The sequence below is a fragment of the Balaenoptera physalus genome (assembly GCF_965194825.1).
Source record: "Balaenoptera physalus genome assembly, chromosome: 1".
NCBI classification, from domain to species: Eukaryota; Metazoa; Chordata; class Mammalia; order Artiodactyla; family Balaenopteridae; genus Balaenoptera; species Balaenoptera physalus.
This window is the reverse complement of record NC_138882.1, coordinates 165,995,971-166,014,129: the sequence shown is the minus strand read 5'-3', so window position 1 is coordinate 166,014,129 and position 18,159 is coordinate 165,995,971. Positions and strand designations below refer to the sequence as shown.

The 18,159-nt window shown below is 49.3% G+C and overlaps 2 protein-coding genes across 3 annotated transcripts in view; one reads left to right on the top strand and one right to left on the bottom strand.

The window, feature by feature from the left end:
* Nucleotides 1–723: 723 nt before the first annotated feature.
* On the top strand, nucleotides 724–9,188 carry DNALI1 (dynein axonemal light intermediate chain 1). Its single transcript, XM_082422449.1, has 6 exons — nucleotides 724–887; nucleotides 1,445–1,590; nucleotides 3,343–3,512; nucleotides 4,554–4,732; nucleotides 5,068–5,232; nucleotides 7,392–9,188. The coding sequence occupies exons 1-6, from the start codon at nucleotides 807–809 to the stop codon at nucleotides 7,425–7,427; spliced, it is 777 nt and encodes a 258-aa protein (XP_082278575.1). The 5' UTR covers nucleotides 724–806; the 3' UTR covers nucleotides 7,428–9,188.
* GNL2 (G protein nucleolar 2) overlaps nucleotides 9,150–18,159 on the bottom strand; it is a 26,145-nt gene continuing 17,135 nt past the window's right edge. For both annotated transcript variants that reach the window (XM_082422053.1, XM_082422054.1), the window contains 8 exons: nucleotides 16,859–16,987; nucleotides 16,034–16,138; nucleotides 15,094–15,252; nucleotides 14,772–14,885; nucleotides 11,127–11,587; nucleotides 10,686–10,768; nucleotides 10,021–10,106; nucleotides 9,150–9,338 (listed from right to left, as the gene is read on the bottom strand). In XM_082422053.1, coding sequence (XP_082278179.1) covers nucleotides 9,207–9,338; nucleotides 10,021–10,106; nucleotides 10,686–10,768; nucleotides 11,127–11,587; nucleotides 14,772–14,885; nucleotides 15,094–15,252; nucleotides 16,034–16,138; nucleotides 16,859–16,987 — 1,269 coding nt within the window. In that variant the 3' untranslated portion in view covers nucleotides 9,150–9,206. The remainder of the gene's footprint in view (nucleotides 9,339–10,020; nucleotides 10,107–10,685; nucleotides 10,769–11,126; nucleotides 11,588–14,771; nucleotides 14,886–15,093; nucleotides 15,253–16,033; nucleotides 16,139–16,858; nucleotides 16,988–18,159) is intronic.

Here is an 18,159-nt window from a genome sequence, read left to right as displayed (position 1 = left end):
GGAGTGGGCGGGGCCTTAGTGACCCGGCTCGAGAGGCGGGAGATTTAAGTTTCAAAAGCAAACTTTCGGGAAAAAGCTACTCTCAAGGATGTTTGTTGCCCTGTTATAGTAATTACGGAGCACAGAGACAACCTACATGCCCAGCGATAGGAAAGATGTTATGTCACCATTCGCAATGCTATTTACAAACTATATGACAAATGGAAAAAACCCTGACTTGTTAAACGAAAGAAGCAAGATACAAAATTGTGCGTAGTGTGTGATTACATTTACGTTTGGGAATACCAAGGAAAGAGGAAGAGAAGGAAATGCAATCACAGATGGTAGCCCGTGGGCAAATCATTAGTATTTCCCCTCTGTTCTTGCGCTTTCTGTTATGTTGTCATTTCTCCGTTTAATTAAAAGCAAATACTTTTTAAAACCCGGCAACTTCGGATGCCTTCTGGGAATCTTCCCCAACCCTTCGCTGAGGAGTCAGATGATTCCCACTTTGCAGATGACAAAATTGAGGGTCAACGAAGGTGATCTGCACCTAATTCAAATCACGAGCTAGACGCAGCACAGGGATTCAGAACTGATGTTTTCCCTGCTTCCAAGAGTACCAAGACGACCCGGTGAGCAAGTGGCCTGCTAAGCTAAGCTAAGAGATCTTTCCGCGAAGGCTGAGCAGAAACTCTCGCGCTGCTGGCCCCGCCCCGCCCCGAAGCCCCGCCCAGGCTATGGGGGCGGAGGGGAGGTTTCCATGGCGACGGCAAACAAGGCCCTGACTGGAGGGCCGCAGCTGGGCTGCTACTCCCGCCGCCGCCATGATTCCCCCCGCGGACTCTCTGCTCAAGTATGACACCCCGGTGTTGGTGAGCCGGAACAGGGAGAAACGGAGCCCCAAAGTAAGGACGGGTCTCAGAAGGTGGGGGAGCACGAAGCTCCGATGGGGAAAGACCGATCCCTGCCTTGAGGATCGGGAGTCCCGAGGGACAGAGGCTGCAGTGACTGGGAGTAAAGGGAATTGGGACCGGAGAAGGAGGGTGGGAGAGCGGTACAAGAAGCCCAGATGTTGGGTGACCCCAAAGGGCAGATTTAGGATGGGGAAGAAAGTCACAGGGAGATGGATAGGGCTCACCTTTTTTCACGGTAGCCCCAATAATAGATCTGTATATTCCCAAGAATAGATCTGGGAGTGATTGCCCCATCACTAGAGCAGAGGCCTGAGCAGCTGTGCCAGAAACATTTCTTCAAGAAGATACAAGCATCAGGTTGGGGTGGAACCAAAGATTCTTTGTGGCCTCCTTCAGCTCTGAAACATAACTTCAGCTGAGAAGAGGGGGGAAAGGGAGCTGGGAAGAGGGGAGGGATGTGCAGGAGAGCTGGAGCAACCCAGGGGGCCAGGGTGTGTGGAGCTGAGTGTCTGAATCACCTCCTGCCCCAACTTGTGTCTCCCTCTCAGGCTCGGCCACTGAAAGTCAGCCCTCAGCAGCCCGGACCCTCAGGTCCCGTCCCACAGCCACCAAAGACCAAGCTCCCCTCAACTTCCTGTGTCCCAGATCCTACAAAGCAGGCAGAAGAAATCTTGAATGCCATCCTGCCCCCGAGGTAAAAAAGCAGTGGCTGGGAGGAGGCCCAGGCTTTTGCATCCCTGAACTTGGGGATGTGAGAGGAGGCACCTTGTCTCTGTTTCTGACTGAGATTTCCTCCCAGCATCCTAGAGTTTCTAGAGCTTGCACTTGGCTAGATCCTGGGAACGTGGGTAGCGGGGAGACCTCTTCTCTATCTACCATCGTTTCCTGAGTGCTCTCACCCAGGCTTATGGCTTTAAACATCACTTATATGCTGATTGCTCCCACAGGTCTTTCTGCAGCCCTGTCCTCTCCCCTAAACTCCAGACCTATATATTCTACTACTTCCTCATTACCTTCATGAAGATGTCTAATAGACATCTCAGACTCAACGTGTCCAAACTAAATCACAATGTCTTCCTTCCCCCAACCAGCTCATTCTCAGTCTTCTCCTTTCCACTAGGGGTGCAGGCCACCTTTCATTCCCTTTGATCTCTCACATCACGTGTCCTGTCCTTCATCACATTCTTTTGGCTTTCCCTTCAAATTATTTTCCAAATCTGACTGCTTTTTACGCTGCTTCCACCATCTATTTTTTTTTAAATTTATTTATTTGGTTGCGCTGGGTCTTAGTTGCGGCAGGCGGGCTCCTCAGTTGTGGCATGCGAACTCCCAGTTGCGGCATGCATGTGGGATCCAGCTCCCAGGGATTGAACCCGGGCCCCCTGCCTTAGGAGTGCGGAGTCCTGAGTCCTCCTCTAGGAGGCCTTCCTTCAGACTCCCTTCTAAAAGGAGAGCTCCCTTCTTCACCATCCCCTCACCCTGCTTCTTTCTTCTGCAGCCACAATGATCATTGTGATCACAATGCCTTTCAACTGTTTTATTTATTTATTTATTTATTTATTTATTTATTTATTTATTTATTTATGGCTGTGTTGGGTCTTCATTTCTGTGTGAGGGCTTTCTCTAGTTGCAGCAAGTGGGGGCCACTCTTCTTCGTGGTGCGCGGGCCTCTCACTATCGCGGCCTCTCTTGTTGCTGAGCACAGACTCTAGATCAACTGTTTTTATGTAATAAGTTGACAGCAGTTTTTAAAGTTGTGATGGAGAGGGGAAACAGTAAAAGCCAGACTGCAATCTCCTCTGAAATGGAGGTCAAAGGAGGGGAGGGTGTTTTTCATTTGCTTCCCTTTCAGCAATGCATGGAATCCTCTCCCTCATTGTGGTTCTGCCCTCAGGCCCCCCCTTGTGATTCCAGAACGTGGCTGTGTCTCTAACACAAGGTTTGCTACGGGGGGCCCATATAGGTACACACCCCCAATACATACATTCACCTCTTTCTGGTTTTAGTATATGTGCTGCTGAAGCGAGCACCATTCACCTCTTTCTGGCTGGCACAAGGTTTATAGTCCCCTGTGTCTCCTACCCACAAGTCGGTGGGAATTTCCGCTGGGCCTTCCGTTCAGATCAAGCAACAACCACCATCAATCTGCCCTCAACATGTTAGGAGTGTAAGATCTGGACCGTGGATGACGACTTCACAGAGGGTCGTGGGAGAATGAAGATAGCCTAGCCCCAAGATAGGGGCCCCGTGGAGGTGGCACAGTGGGTGTGGCTTTGGAGCCACACACTCATCAAGAGAGACAGAGATGGAGGATTCTGGTGGGTCAGGGACAGAGCTGCCCCTCACTCCTCTCAGGCAGAGAGCGCAAAGGGCCATCTCTGCTCACATCCTGAGGACCCTGTCTGGTGTATGAGGTTCGCTCAGCCTGGCTGTGTCTGTCCCGCAGGGAGTGGGTGGAGGACACGCAGCTGTGGATCCAGCAGGTGTCCAGCACCCCCAGCACCAGGATGGATGTGGTGCACCTCCAGGAGCAGCTGGACCTGAAGCTGCAGCAGCGGCAGGCCCGGGAGACCGGCATCTGCCCGGTGCGCCGGGAGCTGTACTCGCAGTGTTTCGGTGAGCGGTCCTCGAGGGAAGCTACACCGCCCTCTACTGCCTCCTTCCCTTCCCTTCGCACAGACCCAGGCCCTGAGTCCCCCGCAGCTGAAGCCTGCCCCATCCTGGAATGTCTGTCTCCCCCCACCTGCCCCACCCAGGAACTGCTAACTGTGCCCTCTTCCCCCTCCCAGCCCACCTCCCTTACCAGTCCCCCATCCCCCCTTGTCAGTCACCGTGTTCCTGACGACCTGCTGAATCTTAGTTCCCCGACCAGGGATTGAACCCGCGCCCTCTGCAGTGGAAGCGTGGGACCACCAGGGAAGTCCCAATATGTTAGTTTTTCAATCAGAAAAATTTAATGTTCTATATTTTGATCCATCCATCAACATTAGGCCTTGGTCCAGAAAAATATTTCGGGGTGATTTGTTGTGACCCGACAGACGCAGGGATTTGAGATCTCCCTCCTCGGGTGCTGGTGTCAGATGACTGGGCCTCCGTCTAGTCTCACCAGCCCGTGTGGACTCGGACATGCAAACCGCATCCAAACCCTGAGGCAGCTGCACGGGGCTAGCAGGCTCCCTTCAGTCTGAGTGTGATTCCGGTTTGCCCTCCCAGTCAGCATTTATGGAGGAGATGGGTGGGCAAGCTCTAGACCCTGCTGTTTCCAGCCCCAAACCAGTCCAGCCAAGGGGGCATATAAGAGTTTCCAGCTGCTTTAAAACAGCCACCATATTTATATTGAAAAAGTCAGAATTCTTTGAATAGCACCCAGTTGCTGCCTAACGGTGGAAGAGAGGGCCCCCACGGCTGCAGACAAACCCGGGCTCTTGTCTGCCTCTGCACTGGCCAAACCAGGCTTGCTGATGGCCTGTACTCCCAAGTGCCAAGTTCAGAGCAGTGGCTGCATGGCCAGGCCCCTCCCTGAGGCCTGTCTCCAAGTGAGGAGGACATACCCTAGTGCCCTTCCGACTTGCGAGTAGGAAGGTGGTTCGCAGTAGGTGCGGTGCATCTCCCCTCCTGCCTGCCTTCTCCGACCCTGCCATGTGTGTGCCTTGGCAGATGAGCTGATCCGCGAGGTTACCATCAACTGTGCGGAGCGAGGGCTGCTGCTGCTGCGAGTCCGGGACGAGATCCGCATGACCATCGCTGCCTACCAGACCCTGTATGAGAGCAGCGTGGCATTTGGCATGAGGAAGGCGCTGCAGGCCGAGCAGGGGAAGTCAGACATGGAGAGGAAAGTAAGTGGGTTCACCAGGAGATTTTGGCCCTCTTCGACTCTTCTGTCAGTCTCAGGGCCACAGCTTGTCATTCCAGCACCAAATTCCGGCCTCCTAGGTGCTCTCCCATCACCTTAGTGAGGACCCTTTGGTTCAGTGTCACGGCCAGTCCGGTCGCGGCAGAGTTGTCTCCCCTTGGACATGCCCTGCCAGTCACCGACCTCCCACTGGGTGGCAGTACAGACCCTGGCAATGCCTTGGGTTGGACAGCTGTGTCCCAGGTCCCCTCCACCCAGGCACTCACACCACCCCGTCCACTTGGCGACGTCCCAGCATGACTGGGGATCTGTCCTCAGATTGCAGAATTAGAAACGGAAAAGCGAGATTTGGAGAGGCAAGTGAACGAACAGAAGGCAAAAGGTGAGGCCATCGAGAAGCGCGAGAGTGAGAGGAGACAGGTGGAGGAGAAGAGGCACAACGAAGAGATTCAGTTCTTGAAGCGGACTAACCAGCAGCTGAAGGTAATCGATGCCCAGGCCCAGGTGGAGCTCCTGCCACCCCCATCCCCGCCCCCGGCCCTGCCAGCCAAGCAGGCCAAGCATTTGGTTCCCTGTCCTACACTGACTTTCAATACTGCCAAGGAGTAAAGGAAGCTGACTCTTTCCGGGAGAGGTGAGGGATCATTACCCAGATTCTCTGTCCATCTCCATCTGGCTCTGAAGAGAGGCTGTATTCTCGGCTCTGAACCCCCATGACACCTCAGCTGGCTCTCCAGTGGAGGATTTTTTCCCCCTTGGATAAAAGCTGCCTATCGTCTGGGAGAGGTGGCTATGTCAAGAAGCGGGACATCTGTCCCATGGCAGCTGGCACTTTGGAGACTTCTTAGAGTGGGCTGGGTCTCTCCAGCCGGCTTTCATGGGAGAGCTTTCCTACCTGCAGTTCCGAGGCCCTGCATTTGGGGCGGGCAGGGAAGGCCCTTCGAGAGGGAAGAACCATTTCAAATCAGGAACCTTCCCGAGGTGTGTGGTCAGAGGAACTCAGCTGTAGGTGCTTTTCATCAAAGCCCTTTTGCTGATGGTATACTTTTATCCAACTGAGCTGAAGGGAGGGAGGGGGACTAGTGAAAAGGGCTGGGCAGGGGGCCAGGCTTCTGAAGCTCCAGGTTCTCTGTCTGGTCCAAAGGTTCTCAGAGGGTTGGGCCCTAAACCAGCATCATCCTCATCACCGCAACTTTCAGAAATACAAATCACTGGGCCCAGCCCAGAGCTACTGAATCAGAAACTTTGGGGTTGGGGTCCAGCAAGCCATTCTAACAAGGTCTCCAGGTGATTTTTTTTTTTAACTTTTTATTATGAGAATTTTGAAACACAAAGTAGAATAATGCAATACACATCCATGTGCCCATTACAGAACTTCAATTGTCATTATTTTGCTAATCTTGCAGAAACAAGTGTTAATTATAATGAGATAAAACAGGATTCAAACTTCGTGGAAAAGAGTAAAATATACTCTTTTTTTTTACCAACAAATGGTGAAGGTGGGCAGAATCACTGCATGGTGCGACATTCTCCATTCTGATGTTTGCCAAAGTTTGAGAACCACTGCTCTAGATATACGGCCTATTGACGTTTAGTGGCTGTCTCCCATGGCCCTGGCCAGGAGGGGCCCCTAGATGTATCTCCTTTTCCTCCCTAGTTTCATAGAAGCTTACATTCTTGCGATTGGCAGGCTTGTTGGTACTACAAGCCAAGGCCAGGCATTTGAGATAAAGAAGGGCTTGAGTTAATTGCTAGCGGAGGATGACATAGATTTTCTTGTTGCTGAGTTTAACAAAACAAAGAAACTTTCACAGCCAGATGTGAATCTGTTTACTTAGCAGTCTCTGAAGCTGCCTCCCTTATCTGCCATATTCTTTTATCATAAGCTCAAGTTCCTCAGTTCCTCTGATGGTATTGGCGGCAAGAGCAAAGCAGAATACCTTGGCATCTTTCTAACATTTACAAGCAACCTTGGAATCCCCAGGGTGAAGGACTCTTTAGAAGTGAGTTATTTTTATTGGCTCAAAGCTGCACTGCAAATAAAGCAGTGTTTGCAGTCCGCAGGATAGACCTACTTAGAGATCTGTTCACACACCATGACAGTGAATTATTTTACTGGCTGCCAGAGGAGCAGAGTAAATAACTCCTGAGTGTCTGAAGCTTTACATACAAGATGGACAGCTCCCTACTCACTGGTGGCAATTTTCTCTAATTGGGTATCAGGTTGTCTCAGTGGCTGAAAATCTGCTGTTTCCCAAACCTCTTGTCCCAGCTCAGAGCTCCCAGGCTCCCAACCAGAGAGCCAAATGTTTAACTTAGCAGACATACTCAGGCTTGAAATCTGAGCCTTGAAAAACCACTATTTCAACAACTTTTATTCAATTTCCTTTTCAATGCCTTATATTATACACTGAGCAGCTATTGTATGGAAACCAGGACAGCTCTGATTTCTCCTAATGCAGCAAGACTGAATGCCAAGCCAGAGACCAGCTAATCTAGAAAATATGGAGTTGGGAATGAAGGGAAGAACACTTGGAGTGGCAGCATTTGGATTATTCTTCCCGGAGACTTTTATCACCTCCCAGCTATTTGTGTAAGGCTGCAAGTTTCAAATATTAACGGAGTTTGTTTTTGTTTTTCAGGCCCAACTGGAAGGCATTATTGCACCAAAGAAGTGATAATTTCCATATGGGTCTCAGCAAGCACTACTACGCCATCATAAGCCCTTTGTAATAAAAAGCTTCCTGAGTGAAGCCACACCCCTCCCCTGATCCCACCTACGTATTTGTCAGAAGCCACACCACCGCCCCAGTGTTGTGCAACACCTACGGTCTGGCAGCCAGGCTCCGGGCTGGACAACAGAAGGCGGTGTGGTCCAGGAAGTCTCTGTACGTGGCCAACCTTGGGATTTGCCAACTCCAACAGTGAGACTCAGAATTCACCCCTTTTGGCTGTATCCCTCTCAGGTGGAGCAGCTCCTTTCTCACTGTCACTCCATACTATCACTTATTTCCAGCCACACAAAGCTGCTTCTCTGCCCCGCAATTCATCTTGTCCCTTAATCCGGGCTCCTCTGGCCTCAGTCTTGCCCTTATTTGATATCTTTTCATCATCCCTACTCCAGTGCAGTTCTAGTACCTCATTTTGGAGTTTTCGGTTTATACCGTATCATCTTATTGCTGCTTGCCAAGTCAATGGACCCCATCCTCCTTAGTTTTGGACTGCCTGGGTAGGAGGCAATGGCAGGGTCAAACCCATGGGTTTCAAGACAGTAAACATGTGCTGGAAAGAAATACAGGTCACGGTGTCCACTGTGAGCTGCCTGGACCTTGGCTCCTCCCCCAGCACTGATTTGTTCACCTTGCTCTGCAGACAATCAAAACCCAACCCTACAGCCTGACTAGCCCAAACCTCACTCTCAGTTCTAATTATTCATGACGGCCATGGCCTGTAGGCAACTGCATTTTACTATTCCTCATAAGCTAGACTCAGTTTGGAGGTTCAGGGGTCTTCTGATTTCATAGACCCAGAAGACTAAATTAGTGACATAAATCCTTGATTCAGGGCATACCAGCAGCTCAAGGAGTGCCATCACTCAGTCAAACTTCACAACTAGCATGACTAAGAAGGCACTAACGTCTCCCCCGGTTAGAAGGCCTCAAGTGCTCAGTGCTCCCTTGGGGAGGTGCTCGGGTCTGATACCCGTCCCGGCTAGGGCTTCCAGGCTCACTGGATGAACTGCAGTCCAACAAGAACAGCTGTGTTCCACTGAGTCAAACAAGCCCTCTACACTCTAATCTCAAATTTGAAGTCACAGCTTTTACCCTCATCCAGGTGTCCCGAGGAATTAATCCCAAGATTCCACTAAAATGGCCTGTCTGTGCTCTGTCATTTTCATGGGAAAGAACTGTGGTCACTGAGATGTGCTAGTCCCAGGACTCCTTGATAGTATAGCACTCATGTCCTGTTAGGTTCCCCTAGCAGACTCAATGACGGACAACACAAGTTGCTGTGGCTTTTTCTTCGTATTTTAAAGTCTAGGCTCTGCACATGACATCCCTAAAATTTTCTTTTTACAGTTCTATTCCAAAGAGCTTCTGTTCTAAATTGCTCATTGCCAGTACAAAAGAAATACCACACTCCACATTTTCTAGACCTCAGGCCTGTTTCTGTCAGGTATCTCCATACGCTTGAGGAACTCACAGGGCTAATTCAAGTGTCAGAAGTTCCAGTGATCTGAGTTCCAGCCCCATCACTGAGATCCTTGCCGGTGAGGGGCTTATCTTTATTTTCACTAGCACTGGTGAATGGTTTCAACTGTCAAATCTCAGAACAGATGCATCCATGGCCTTCGAAACGCCAACTGGGCATGAAGAAAATGAACAGAGTTTCTAACTGCGTATTTTTGTAGAATTTAATAAACAGCTTTTAAAACGTTACTGCTTATGTTTCAATTTCTAGTGTCGGTGTTTCTGCCCCTCTGAGTCACTGATCTTCTTTTTGTTCCTGTTCCTATTTTTCACGTTGTGTGTTTCGTAGTAGCGAACACCGACTTTTCTGGATCGTTGCTGCCGTGCTTCTCGCCTCCGCTGTAAAAAATGGCGCACACACACAAAGAGGGAAAAAAACCAATCAAACACTGGAAGTCATAAAACAGGTCCCTTTGTTTCTCTGTGTTCTATTCCCACGCTGCTCCCACAACTACTGGAAGCAGCGCCAACGAGGGAGAGTTCACCTCACAGACCCAAGTCTGCACTTCCATCGTAACCTGTGACCACTCCACGTTACAGATTGTCATTTGGTCCAACCCTCATCCAACGCTTGAATCTTGTCTCCTGAGCTCCTGACAAGCGGTCCTCTGGTCTAAGGCTGATCACTCTGATAACAAGCTCTCCACCTCCGAAGAGGGCCCCCTCCAGCTCTGGAGGGCCCAGTTACAGAGCTGAACTTCACAGAAGGCGGTGATATGTCTGCCTACACAGCTCTGCTCACGTGTCATTTCCCTGAGGCCACATAAACCCAGCGGACTCTTCCAAACAGTAGTCCACGTGCTTGAGGATAGTGATCGGGAATCCCTAAAACAAGACAGAAACTCAAGGACCTTCAGGCAGCAGCTCACTCCTTGGTCCTGTTTCACTGACCTCAACTAGGTCACTTAAGACTGGGGTTTCTTGATTTCAACTCTAGACCGTTAGTTTCTGAAAGAGTGAGTCTTAAGAAATGGACTTCCCCTCTCTACACCTGGGTGATGTTTCAGACCAAAGCACATACTTCCTTAGATGTAAGCGTCCTGCGAGTTTTGTTTGACTGCTCCTCTTCCCTCTGTGCCTTCCTCTTCTTTCCCTTTTTGGTAGGTGCTGGAAACGAAACACAAGCACACACAGAGGAAAGAAACAGGAATTTGTTATTCAAAATGTGTCTGAATCCTAAGGTGGGAATGAGCTTGATGTGCTGGAGGAGGAAGGCAGAGGCCGGTGGGAAGGGAGTGTGGTGAGCAGAGCAGAGTAAAGCAGGACGAGGCTGGAGGCTGCCAGACCTGGGGGCGCTGAGTGGCCTTGGCGGGGTTTGCGTTTGTCTTGAAAACACACTCAATATAGGAGCTAGTAGTCCAACCACATAAAGAATAAATACATGAACCATCATCCCCCCAGAAAAAAATTTGTCTTTGGACCCACCCTTAGATTACAATGTTAATAATGTACTTTTTTTAGAAGAATTTTCCCAAATCACCCATTTAACCCCAAGACATGTGCAGAATAAAAAGAAGAAAAGCGAATTTGTGTGATAAACAGTAAATGGAACCAGGGTTACCTGCCAGATATGATAAATATCTGTGTGGATGACAGTACAAGAGATACTTTGGAGATTAAACTTAGATTCCCCAACGTTCTAAAGATGCAAATCACATCTACATGATTTTAATCATTTAACTGTACCTGTATCTTCTACATCTTCTTCAACTGTTCTTCTCTGTTCTTCGGATTTTGCAAAAACCACTTTACTCAGTCCCTTGGATATCCTGAAAGGGGAAAAGTAGAGTAATGAAGCCGTCCAACATTCCCCCCGCTGCCCACACAGGCGCTGACACAGGGACCGTGACAAGCTTGCAGATTAACGAAAACCCGCTCCCCTTCACATGGTTAACACCATTGGTAGAAGCAACATTGTTTTGGCGGCTCCTGGGCATTTGTAAAAGACAGAACTATCAATACTAAGCTTCTCATACTTCAGGCAGTTGAATTTGAAAAACGTACAGATCACTTCTAAAAAACAGCAATACCCTCCCCTGCCCTACAAAAACACTGCTCCAATGCTCATGGCAAGTTTCTGGGAAAGGAACGAGCAAACTGCAGTTCGTGAGAAGATGAGGACGCTACCTGACTGCTGAAAACTTCTTAGCTTTGGCTTTGTTTAAAAACCTCTGGTACTTAGCAATCTTTTCATCCAGGGCTTGAATAACGGCCTTGGTGTTGTTTCCCGCGTGTTCTTCCTGGGACTCTGCGTAAGACTCTTCCTCTTCGTCTCCTTGGTGTTCCTCTTCTTCCTCCTCCTCCTCCCTCTCCGCAGAAAGGCTCTCCAGGTCTTCATCAATATCGGACATCTCCAGAGGAACGAGGTCATCCCCAGAAAACTGAGGCAGGACGTTGATTTTGCCAAAGTTCTGCCGGACCCGTGCCAGAATCTGCTGCATTTCTGAATCGGCGCCACCGTGACCGGGCTCCTCTTTTTCCTTCTCAATGATGGATTCCGACTCCTCACCTACAGTTTCTGTGACTTCCTCTGCTGGGTTGTTCTGGGTTGTTTCTGTGGCAACTTCCAAAGATGAGGAGGATGGAAGCTAGTCAGGCCGAAAAGGGGTGGGGTGGGGTGGGGAGAGAAATGGAATCAGAAAATGAAAACTGAGTTCTTTTTTTCTTTTTTTAATTTTATTTTATATTGGAGTATAGTTGATTAACAATGTTGTGTTAGTTTCAGGTGTACAGCACAGTGATTCAGTTATACATACATATGTATCTATTCTTTTTCAGTTCTTTCCTCATTTAGGTTATTACAGAATATTGAGCAGAGTTCCCTGCAAATTCAGCACACCCTGCTCTCAAATGAGGCAGTCCTCTTCTCAGGACTAAGGGCAAGTATCGAAAACATGCACATCTGAGTCGTACTGTTAATCTAGTTTAAGTCAACGTGCATTAAACCCTGAACCCAGCATGGAAGGATCAGAGGAATACAGCTACGGTCCCAAAGGATGCGCCAACCTTAAGAGTATTTAGCCATCAAAACCAGTCAACTCTACACTGTAGACAGGGGAGGTTCCCTACACTGTTCCTGGGGACTGCAAGGAATGGGGGTTGCTGAGAAAGCACATCCCAAATGAGCACACACCTTGGGACTTCCCTGGCCATCCAGTGGTTAAGACTCCGTGCCCCCAATGCAGCGGGCACGGGTTCAATCCCTGGTCATAGAACTAAGATCCCACACACAGCATGGCCAAAAAAAAAAAAGTGTAATTCCAAATGAGCTCACACCGTAACAGAAGAATGAAGGCCCAGCTGAATGCTGAGGGTGAACGCAGTGCTAGTTTAGAAAGTGTGAGGGCAGAGGAGAGGCGCTGAGGAGGCACCTCGAAGGAAGGAAGGGTGTGAGGAGAGAGGAGGGAACCTCCTCGGAGTTCAGAACGAGCCCTGAGGCGGCCAACACTCAAAGGCCAGGCCTGTTTCGGGGAAGGGGCGGAGGGAGCGTGGGCTGGCGGCTGACGCCATTGTGCACTCACAGCTGAGGCGCGCGGAACTCAAGGAATTTTCCAAAGGCAAAGGGGGCTGCGCGAAGCACTAACTGCATCGGGAATCCATGAAATTCAGGAAACTATACAAAACTCGTATGTACGTTTCCGCACATTTTTCTGGTAAGGTGGTTTTTAGCCTTCGGATTCTCAAGGGGGCTGCTGCCACCACCAAAAAGAGGAAAGGAGAGTCACGGAGCGGGGGCGGGGGACGACGGACACTGACTATCTCAACTTAACGACCAGACGTGGAGGAAGAGTTAGAGCAAGGCCGCCGTTCCCGCACAGGGCCACACGGGCACAGGGGCGGCCTCCTTGGGTCAGAGGCCTCGGCCACGTGGCCCGCCCGCGACATCCTCCCGGAGCCACGACACACCAGGCTCGCTCCGCCTCGCTGCTCCCCATGCCTGCAACGCTCGCCTCTCGTGACACCTGCGGAGCTCCTGCCTCCCATCACTAGGGCCCCCCCTAAAAGGCCACTTCCTCAGAGGCCGTCCCTGACCACCCCACGTACGAGGCACTGCTCTGTCTCCCACAAACCCCTAACACTGCTTTAGCCTCCCTCACAGCAATCAGTACGTTACATCCATATCTGTTTACTACGTGTCTCCCTGTAGGACAATAAAAGTGTGCATTTGGTCCCTGACCCACAGTTCCTGGCACAAGAACTCCTAAAACCCTTGGAATCTCCCAGGTTAAGACAGGGGTGTCTTGCTTTTGTTATTTGTAATAAGCCCCTCTCCAAAGTTATGCTAATGAGATGACTGTGGTGGGACCTAGCTTCAGACTGGGGGCTGGTCACCGGAGAGCCCAAGCAATTGCTGAGAGGGCTGGAGGTTGAGTTCAATCACCAGTGGCTGATGATCTAGTCAAACGTGCCTACGTAATGAAGGCTGAACTTACACACCTTGCATACAAACCCTTAAGGACGGATGGGCTCTGGGGAGCTTCTGGGTTGGTGAACACAATGACGTGCTGGGAGGGTGGCCTGCCTGGAGAGGGCATGGAAACTCCACACCACCATCTACCCCATACTTTGCCCTATGCACCTCTTCCATTTGGCTGTTCCTGACTTGTATCTTTTGTAATAAACCGGTAGTCATAAGCAAACCACTTTCCTGAGTTCCGTGAGTCCTTTCAGCAAATTATCAAACCTGGGAACCTCTGAATTTGTAGCCAGCTGGGTAGACGTGTGGGTAGCCTGAGAACCCCATCTGCAGCTGGCATCTGAAGTTGGGGTAGTCTTGTGGGATTCAGCCCTTAACCTGTGGGGTCTGCACTAACTCTGGCAGTTACTGGACACCCAGTTGGTGTCAGAGGCTTGCATAACGGGTATGGAAAAAAGAAAGCTATTTGGTATCAGAAAACACCAAATACTCCTCCACTGGCATGTGTATGCGTGCGTGTGCACGTGTGTGTGTGTACGTGCAGAAGGGCAGGGCCTCGTCCCGCAGTACTGGTTGTTTGGTGGTTTTAGTGGGGAGAAGGGAAAAGGTTGAGTAACATCAGTTTCAGATATGTTGATTTTGAAATGTTGGAGAAAATATTCAACTGGAAATCTATAGCTGACAATGGAAACTCTGGGAATGGAGCCCAGTGAGAGAAAACCAGGGAAATATGGACCCAAAAGACTAGCATGGAAGCAGAACTTAAAGCCACTTCTTCAAGATACTTGGCTGAGCTCTGAAAAAGACCCTAGAAATAGAAAGGCAAAGTGCCACAGTTGGAGCCCTGAGCAGTCCACTGCCGGGGGGAGGGACATGGAACAGTAGGAAAGCTTTTCAATCTAGCCCAGAGGCCCCAAACCTAAGACTTTCCCTGAGCATCCACTGTACCACTCTCCTTTCCCACCTGACCACGAGCTTCTTGAGGGCAAGGACCATGTTAATTATTCCTATGCTCCCAGTTCCTGGCACATGGTTGGGCGTAATGTCTATGAAACAAAAGAATCTTGGAAATGCCTGTTCTTCAAGCAGAAGAAAAGACACAAAAACCACAAGAGCACTCACATTGAATAAGCCCTCCTCTTTCAAGGCCCTGAAAACTGGCATTTATACTCAGGCTTCTATCATACATCTACTTCCTGGTCACCCCCCCAACCAGGTCACAGCAGTGGCACCCTGGGATGGGAGACACTGCAGCTGAAAGTTCTACCCTAAAGGAAGAAGACGGTGGTCCAAAGACACACCACACCCAGGTCACTAACCATGCTTCCTGAGAGAGGGGTCCACCCTTTTCTTACCTGGGGGGCTACAGGGGGCTCTGCATTGGGCGGCTTGACAAAGAAAGGAATCCGGCCCCTCTGCCAGTCATTGAGGACCATCTTCCCCACAGTCCGCAGGTCAGGCTCTCCACCCTGAAATGTTGCAGGAAGAGGCCCAATTAAATTCAAACAACACAACCACCTCCTGGTTTGGAAGCATGGCGGTGGTCCCAGTTGGCACCATCTACCTGCCCAGTTTCGCACTTCATACTGCTCACACATGCATATAAAAAAGGTCCACACCACGCACGCACACACCTGCAGCACGTCCCAGTCTGAATTCTCACAACTCCTGGCTTACCTTCAGTAACTTCCCCGTCCGGAAAGCTAGCTTCTCAAGAAAGTCCTCAGCGTTCTCCCAAGAATCAATTTTGTACGTCTTGCTGATATATTCTGGCTTTGCTCGTTCAAGTACAGCACCAATGTGGTCTTCAGGAGTCTTAATTTTTTCAACTTGAACCTAAATGTTCATAGGAAAGCTCTTGCTTACAAACTTGATTATGGAAGGAGTGAAGTTCCCAGTGTTCTCTGTAACCATATCTGAAAACAGATTTCAATGCCTCAAAGCAAGCGCGGCCTGGCAGGAGCTTGTCCTGGAGGTGGCGAGATGCAGTTGGCTGAAAGGAGTGCCATGGAAAGCCAACCACAGCCGCGGAGCCCAGAACTCTAACCCCGGCTCACCACAAACTGATGGTGTGACTTCCGCAAGTAGTTTAAACTGGAACCCTTCGTGCTACTGACTTGCAGAAATGGTTAAAAGTCCACCCATCCCAGGACACAAAGAGAAGGGAATAGTTTAAGAAAGAAGGGGAGGAACCGCACAGGATGTATAGCCAGAAGCACTGGTTAAGGTTAAGTGGAACCATTTAAAGCTCTCGGTCGTCTTCAGGAACAAGTGAGGAAATGACCGAGTTCCAAAATGACTCAACCCATAAACCCATGAAGATGAATTATCACTGAACATAAACAGGCCGTGCTTCCCTTTGGAGCCCACGTGTAAACGACAAACTCTTTTGTGGGATGACATTGACCAGATATGCCCACGGTTCCACTAACTCCTCAAACAGGCTTAAGTGGAATGGAGAGACTGCCCTGTTCAGTGTCATGTTCCTCAAGTTTGGTCAGACAGGCTGACCCCAAACTGTCTGCTGAATGAGTAAAAAGCAAAGGTATCCAGAGTTCCCCACAGAGCGCTGGCCCCAAAAGGCAAACAAAGAGCCTCTCGGGACCAAAATACTTACCACTCCTTTCAGCACAATGTCCGTCTCTGAGTCCTCAGAGGGGTAAACCACACCGGGACAGTCGATAAGGAATATCCGGCGCATCAAGGTAATATACTGCCAGACCTAAAAAGCAGAGACTTCCCCAGGTCAGTCCCTGAAAGCGATTTCACAAACCCCTGATGCTCAAGAAACTAGAGAGGGGGGTAGGGGTCAGAGAGGAGCAACCTGCTGGGTAATGAAGCTCCAAAGCCCCTCCTCTCTTTGGGCCGCGCATGAGGCACTTCCACGAGGCATAAACTATCGTTTCCAACAGCTAAGGGTCTAAAAATAATGCAGAGGCAGGATCTCCATCTAGTATTGTGCAATAATGTCCAGTAAAGCTTTTTCTGATTTTTAAAAGTACTCCTGGAAGATTAATACTGCTTGGCCCCTGTTCCTTTCAGCAGAACCATGGTGCTCCCCAAATACCCTGTGTTCCAGGGTAGGACCCCCAACCAACAGAATCTACCCTAAAATTGAGTTTTCTTTCTTAACCCAGGCACCAAATATTCTTGGGTTAGTTTTGTTTATCAAAGCAGAAGGTTGGAGTGACAATTTAAAACAGACTCAAATGGCACATACCAAACCATGCCAAAGCCAGGCAGTGGCACACAAAGTACTCTTAGCCTTATCGAAAAGGGCAGAAACAGCTCCAGGACATTGCCAACTATTATATGGAGGCTAAACTCCCAATGGTGATCTTCATCCAAGAGAAGCAGATAGACATCTCCATGTCCTGAATTATCACCCTCCATGGAAATAAAATAAGTCAAAGTAAATAAGACCCCCTTGAGCCAGACATACCTTTGTTTCACCTGCAATGGGGGCCACATTGCAAACTTTCTTGGAGCGCAGTGTGTTTATGACAGAGCTCTTGCCAACATTTGGATAGCCAATGAACCCCACGCTGATCTGTTTCTTGTCAGTGTGCAACTGTTCAAAAAAAAGAATACACACCACATACACGCAGAGTGAACATCCCATGGGACAAACAGGTTGTGTTACTTTGCTACCATAAAGAATACAGTACAAAACTATTGCTACGACTTGATTTAAAACCCAGACACACCCCACCTGCACAGTCTGCGTGGGCTGCATACACATACTCATTAATAAATCAGAGGTGAGTCAGCTAGCTCCTCGGTCACTCATGTGCAATTATTCTTGAATGTTTTAAGGTTAAAAGTATGTAGGTTGAGAAACAAAGGAAGAAATAGCTTGTTAGTCATCAATTTAGAAGAACACCACCCACTGATAAAATGTCTTCAGGGAAGAGAACCTCAGCAGATGCAGCAACCGGCAATCCCAAGACCCATCCCTCCTCTTCTCTGCACAACATATTTTGCATTTTCACTGCTAAAACTAAACAACAAAAGAAAAGAAAGGCAGCTTCAAAAGCTAGATCACTGGGTGAAAGTCTCAACGAGGCAGAGCTCAGGAAGAGTTTACAAACGGATGGGGACTTCTGACTAGAGATGGTGGACTGCACACCCCTGCCCACCTCACTCCCTCCACGAACTCCACCGGAACCACAGCCGTGGGAATTAACACACACACACCCATAGAGCCAAACATATAAAACCAAAGCATGCGCTGGAGCTGAGACAGAACAAACTAATGTGTGATGTTAACAGAAGACCAGCAGTTAAAAAGTAGTATCTAACTTGGCCCACTACAAAATATGAAAGCTACATGGCTACAAAGGTAGAAAAACTAAAAATGCAGCAAATATACTGCCAATGAATCACGAAAGACCTTGGGAATCAGCAGTACAGACCCCTCTAAGGGTGGGACTGAAATCCAGAAGACTGACCAGTGGACCGTCTGTAGAAATAGTCACACCTCTCCTTCCCCTCCCTCACCTGGCATGGGTGCCCAACTTCTCTACCCCAGAGCCTTAGGAGAGATAATGACTCTTTTGAAACCCTGCATGTCTGAAAATATCTTTAATTTTCAGACCTGAAAGGGACCCTAGATTTAGAGGTAACAGTAATTGAAAGCAAGTGTTCCCAGAGTGATTAGCTGAAAGCCTAAATATTGAATAGTACAACCCCAGGCTCCTACTCCCACTGAGTTCCCAGAACCCTGGCAGCCAGGTCTATATA

Bases quoted from the DNA above. Each gene is read 5' to 3' on its own strand.
- DNALI1 (XM_082422449.1), top strand. From the start codon at position 807: ATGATTCCCCCCGCGGACTCTCTGCTCAAGTATGACACCCCGGTGTTG. The intron at 3,513-4,553 runs GTGAGCGGTCCT...GTGCCTTGGCAG, and splicing joins GCTGTACTCGCAGTGTTTCG to ATGAGCTGATCCGCGAGGTT. The intron at 4,733-5,067 runs GTAAGTGGGTTC...ATCTGTCCTCAG, and splicing joins AGTCAGACATGGAGAGGAAA to ATTGCAGAATTAGAAACGGA.